The sequence below is a fragment of the Bactrocera tryoni genome, unplaced genomic scaffold (assembly GCF_016617805.1).
Source record: "Bactrocera tryoni isolate S06 unplaced genomic scaffold, CSIRO_BtryS06_freeze2 scaffold_25, whole genome shotgun sequence".
Taxonomy (NCBI): domain Eukaryota; kingdom Metazoa; phylum Arthropoda; class Insecta; order Diptera; family Tephritidae; genus Bactrocera; species Bactrocera tryoni.
The window spans coordinates 24040154-24046203 of NW_024395977.1; the positions used below are offsets into that span (position 1 = coordinate 24040154).

Sequence of the window (6050 nt, forward strand, 5' to 3'; positions counted from 1 at the left end):
ACGTGCCACGAGACATCCTGCAGAATCAACATATCCAGGCACTTCAAGACGATGATGCTGACCTGATAAACGACACCAACCTACAACAACTACGAGTCGACACCGCTCAACGAATAAACGACGTAAGAGCACAAGCCAAGAAGCTATACGACGCAAAGCATAATCAACCGAAGACGTACAACGAAGGTGATCTCGTATTGACTACAAACGAACCAATAAGCTCCGGTGCATCACGAAAATTAGAACCACGATTCAGAGGACCGTTCATTATCACCAAAGTCCTGCCAAAGGATCGTTTTGTAATTGAAGACTTACCTTATGCCGAACGAACACAACGTCAATACAAAGCCGTATTTGCATCAGATCAACTTAAAACTTGGTGCATGATACCACCAGATGATCCAGACGACAAAGATGAGAGCACCATGGGCGAGGGCGCCACATTGAGTCAGGAAAGCCGACTGTAAGCGATGGCAACTTTGTTGCCCAACAAGTGTCAGATGAAATGAAGCAAGTGGCAGCAACCAAAAGGGCACAGTCAAAAAGCAACCGTCAGCGAGTGAACAACGTAAAATGGCGAGTACGCAGTGTTTGAGAACGTTTTATTAAAAAAAATGCATAAACTGTCATATTTTAATATAATGTATTTCAATAAAGTTCTATATTTTAATTGTTTGACTGTCGCGGGTGTTGAGGCCAATAATAAACTCTTATAGAAGATGGGACCTTCTCTATTTAGTTCTGCAGTTCCAATTATTTTCTCCAGCAGCTGACGGAACTTTTGGTGTTGCTCATCGTCATTTCACACAGCCGTATTAGGATACCAAATTCAGACATCGCGGCATAAAGTCAGCTTCTTTTCGTGCTGTCGAAAGCAGCTTTGAAATCGACGAACAGGTGGTGTGTGTCGATTCTCCTTTCACGGGACGTTTCTAAGATTTAGCGTAGGGTGAATATCTGGTCTGTTATTGATTTGCAAAGTCTAAAGCCACACTGATAAGGTCCAATCAGTTTGTTGACAATGAGCTCTAATCTTTCACACAATACGCTCGATATAACCTTATGTGCGATGTTGAGGACGCTTATCCCACAGTAGTTGACGCAGATTGTGGGGTCTCCCTTTTTGTGGATTGGGCAGAGAACACTTAAATTCCAATAGATGGGCATGCTTTTGTCAGACCACATTTTACAAATAAGCTGATGTGTGCCCATCAGTTCTTTGCCGCCGTGTTTAAATAGCTCGGCCCGCAATCCATCGGCCCCCGCCGCTTTGTTGTTCTTCAGGCGGGTAATTGCTATTCGAACTTCTTCGTGGTCGGGCAATGGAACGTCTGCTACTATGTCATCGATTGGGAATTTGGGTTCGGCTTTCCCGTGGCGTTATACTTTCACTGCCATTCAGCAGGCTGGAGAAGTGTTCCTTCCATAATTTTAATATGCTCTGTGCATTGCTCACTAGATCATCTTTAGGGGTTCTACAAGAGTATGCTCCGGTATTGAAACCTTCTGTTAGCCACCGCATTTTTTCGTAGAATTTTCTACCTGTCGATCAGCTTGTCAAGCTCTTTATACTCAAGCATTTTGGCCTCTTTCTTTTTCTGACTGCAAATACGACTCGCTTCCCTCTTCAACTCTTGGTATCTATCTTATCCCGCACGTGTTGTAGTCAATCGTAACGTTGCGAGTTAAGCAGTCTGTTTTCTCTTCCCTTCGACATGGCACTCCTCATCGTACCAGCTGTTCTTGTGTCGTTTCCGAAAACCAATGTATTCATTTGTAGCTGTATGTAAGAAGCTTAAAATGCGGTCCCACAGTTCCCTTATACTGAGTTGCTGACGAGTGCTCTCAGAAGAAAGGAGAGGAGTGGGAGTGCAAGTCGAGTAAAAAATCGTTCGGCTGTTGTGTGATTGCAGCTTCTCGACGTCAAACCTTCTTTGTGTTTGTTGACGTGCGTTTTTTGATAGAGGCAGGATTTTGACATCGCGGCGTTGGCAGTTCTCATAGGTGCGCTTCAAACCCAAAAATGCTGTTTTATATTTTGATTAATGCTTCGTAAATCTTAACTTGGAATAACGTCATCATCATCTAGACCACCTTACCCCCAATGCCATCCAAAATGAAAGCAAATAGCCAGCACTTCATTGTAGTAACGTAATACTTGAACAAGCCTCTATATTCATTACAACATATTGGGAAAGTTTATAAACCGAATTTGCGATCAAAGGTACATAGGGATATCATAAATACATACATATATACTGCTGTGTATATGAAATAGTAGGACAACAGCTACTTGCCAAGTCAAATTATAGAAATGAAAAAAACCTGTTACATTTGCTTTCACTGTATTTTTTATGACGCATTTGTATATTATCTAAAACAATAAGCTGTGCCGTTAAGGACAATAAATGCAAAAAAAATAAATAAATGGTTTACTAATTTTGTGTTAAATTTTTTTTATGAAATCCTAGTGACTTTTCCATTTTTGTTTTCAATATTATTTTAATTATTTGATCTGCTCTTTTTAAGGCGTAACAATAAGTTATGAAATATTAAATCTATTTAAAAAGACCGCATTATATAAAATCACTAGAGTGATTCTCTAGCACTTACAAAACCCTTGCACGATTTGTAGAATTTTCCTCTTGATGCAACGGAACAACAATAAACACCCGCTGTAAAATATGTCAGACAAAACCCATGTTTATTTTTGTGCAATGAAACTTAAAAGATAATTGCAAACCTGGTTTAGCTGTCATTTTACATAAAGATATATTTCGCCGTTAAATTGTTGAGAAAGGTAAGTTTTAAATAGATTTTATAATTTCTACTTAAACTACAAAAATTTCTTACCGTTTTTTTGTTAACAATGAATGCAGAAGGTGCGCTAATTCATAATAGTCATTCTCAATAAATTGACCAATCAGTCATATAATGGCTTGTCAAAAAAGTCTTGCCATATTTTTATTGAATTTTTTTTTATTGAAATTGAAATGAATTTTTGATGACTCATGCCCAGCTCTTGACCAATGCTACGGCTGCTACTATGCCGGTCTCTTTCGAATAATTCAGCGATTTTATCGCAATTTTCGACGACAGGCCTTCAGGAGCGTGGCGCATCTTCGACCACCTCTACAAAAGAACGACAACGTTGAAACCATCGTTGAGCGGTGGAAATGGAAACTGTATCGGGTCCATAAACTGCACAAATTTTATTGGCGGCTTGAGAAGCATTTTTGCCTTTATCGTAGTAGTACTGTAAAATATGCCGTATTTTCTCTGTATTTTGTTCAATGTTTGCGACGCTATAACTCACGAACGACTTAAAAGAAACGACAATCAATTGAACACGTGTTAGCGCGTGAAATGAGCTTTCCAAAAAGGTATAGCATGGCCCGAATGCGACGAATAAAACTAGAACTACGCGCTTTCAGCGCCAACTAGCGAAAATACCGCAAGACTTTTTTGACAATCTATTATTACTAGAATGGGTGCTCTCTTGGCCTTGCATATTTCGGTATAGGGTTTTTGCACCGTGCAATCTTTCAAGAGCAAGAGAATGCCCTTTGTTTTCTAGGCTAAGTTTAGAGTTTTTATTTAAAATCCAAATTAAATTTGCAGCGCTAATCTTCATACATGTAATTTTACTAGAGATATGTTTTCTCCACTTGAGCCTTCTATCTGGGTGAATACCAAGATATGTTACTTCGTTCTCTTGGGGTACTAAAATATTGTTTATTTTTATTGCCGGGCACATTTTTGGTCGTAGCGAAAATGGAAGATCTTACACTTCTGTTCATTCACATTTTGATGCCAATTCGCTAGACATTCTTCGACAAAATTGAAATGCTTCGCTAACGAATTGCTGAAGACAGTGGTGGAGAACGGGAAAATATTGACTGAGAGAGTTGTTACTGCAATTGAAGAACAAAGTAGTAATACAAAAGAGTTTATAGGTATTATGAAAACTATTTTAGAAAACATGTAAATAATGTGATTATGATAAAAATGAATTTAAACTTAATATTAATTTCAGAAAAAATTTAATAATAAAATGAATTTGAACTGAATATTAATTTTAGAAAAAATGTAATAATTAATGGATTTAAACTAAATATTGTATTTTGTATTTGTATTCCAAAATAGCTACTGCGGTAAGCAAAGTGTTTTGTACCGTTTTGGAAACTCATTGCGATGGCATTCCTAATTGCTGTCGCTGTTGAATCATTTTCTCCTAATCTTGTTGTATCTATATGTAATTGGGTTGATGTCTTGTTGCATCTTCTGCTGCGTCTTGAATCCAAACTGAAGAAACTTCATCGTTCTCAATCTTTAGAAAATTGTGCAAAACGCAACACGCTCTAATTATAATATTGACATTTTTAGGAGTTACTTGCAAGCCTCTTCCAATTTAACGAAAGCGCGCTTTAAGCTGACCAAAAGCATTCGCAATCACTCGGCGACATTTGGACAGTCGATAGTTATAGAGCTTTTCTACTGGAGTTTGATTAGCCACATATGGGTATGGTTTCATCATGTGACGTGATAAACGGAAGGCTGAGTCGCCAATAAGAAGCACCGGTACATTGATGCCTTCAATTGCTTGGTTATTTTGTTTAAAAATACCAGCGTGCTCATGGAAATGTTTAAGGGAGCTCCTCTCAAATATATAGGAATCATTGTTTCGTCCTGTGGATCCTATATTTATGTACGTAAACTTTGATCTGCAAGTAATAAAAAATATAAACACATGTGTATGAAAATCAATGTAGTCACAAATTTACCTGTGATCGCAACTTGCCAACAAAATGACCGAATACCATCCTTTGTAGTTATAATAATCTACGGCTTCGTCTTTTTTGGGCTGAACTTCAATGTGACAACCATCTACAGCACCAAAACATTGTGGAAATCCCATCATTTTGAGCCCTTCGACAATTATTTTTAGTTCTTGTGGATGTGGGGGATATGCATCAATGCAATCCGCAAGACTATCGCTTCTATATTCTGCTGCCGAACCCAATGAAAAGAGTGCAATAGCTACTCTTTTTTCAAGTGGGATACAGCGCCGCATGTTGCTATCCATTTTACCGATATTGTTTACTTTTTCGCACAATTTTTGGAAAGTGCTTCTATCTACGCGAAAGTTTTCCTTAAACCTTGCTACATCCATTGCAGGAATATCGTGCTCCCAAACTTTATCACTTCGGTATTTCAAATACAAATTTTTTTATTTCAATCCCAAATTAAAATATTTATTTACTTACGAATTTCCAAACATTTCGTATGTGTGACTGAGCGATTGTAATCCCAGTTCTTAAGCTTGCGTTACAATCAAGAATTGCTTTTACTTTCACTCTATTTTGTTTTAACTCATTTAGTAATAAACAGGTTTTTTCGTTATATTCTTTTTGATTTTCTAAGAATAACAAAATTGCCATTTATAATCTCCTTTTATCCATTTCTATTTCGCTTTTTTTAATAAATAAACAAATTTCACAATCAGCTGTCGAAATTCACAAGTCTGCCGTCTGTTACCATAAAATTTCAATTCGCATTTGCTTTGCTTAAGGCGCATTAATTTTGCTCGTCTGTCAGGGCTATAATATTTTTGATGCTAAAATGTGGCAATTGTTACAGCTCACTAAAGCTGTGTCATTCGGAAAAGTTGAAGTTAATACATTATTAGCTGTTGGAAGATCTGCTGTATATATGATGTTTAGGGCTTAAAACACTGCCTTGTGGTACCCACTTTTACCATAAATTGTCTATTTTTTAAATAAGACTCCAATGTTTTATACAATTCTAAAGGTAGAATTTTTTTTATCTTATATACGAGGTCTTCATGCCACAACTTATCAAAGCAACGTCTAGAAATATAACTGAACAGTACTTTCTGTGCTCAAATACTTTTCTTATTTCGTTAGTAATTCTATTTATTTGCTCTGACGTGCCATGTTTTTCATGAAACCCGAATTCGTGCGTTGATATTATATTATTTTCGTGGAGGAAAGGAGACATCTTTGATAGTAACCCTTTTCAAATATTTT

At 37.1% G+C, this 6050-nt stretch overlaps 1 protein-coding gene across 1 annotated transcript; it reads right to left on the minus strand.

Annotated features, from left to right (window-relative positions):
• Positions 1 to 3512: 3512 nt before the first annotated feature.
• On the minus strand, positions 3513 to 5492 carry LOC120780571 (putative nuclease HARBI1). The gene is made up of 3 exons (XM_040112832.1): positions 4785 to 5492; positions 4175 to 4724; positions 3513 to 3914 (listed from the first exon to the last, which is right to left on the minus strand). Exons 1-2 carry the CDS (start codon positions 5171 to 5173, stop codon positions 4412 to 4414), a joined length of 702 nt encoding a protein of 233 aa, XP_039968766.1. The 5' UTR covers positions 5174 to 5492; the 3' UTR covers positions 3513 to 3914; positions 4175 to 4411.
• Positions 5493 to 6050: the final 558 nt, after the last annotated feature.

Bases quoted from the DNA above. Each gene is read 5' to 3' on its own strand.
- LOC120780571 (XM_040112832.1), bottom strand. From the start codon at position 5,173: ATGGATGTAGCAAGGTTTAAGGAAAACTTTCGCGTAGATAGAAGCACT. The intron at 4,725-4,784 runs GTAAATTTGTGA...TATTACTTGCAG, and splicing joins TTGGCAAGTTGCGATCACAG to ATCAAAGTTTACGTACATAA.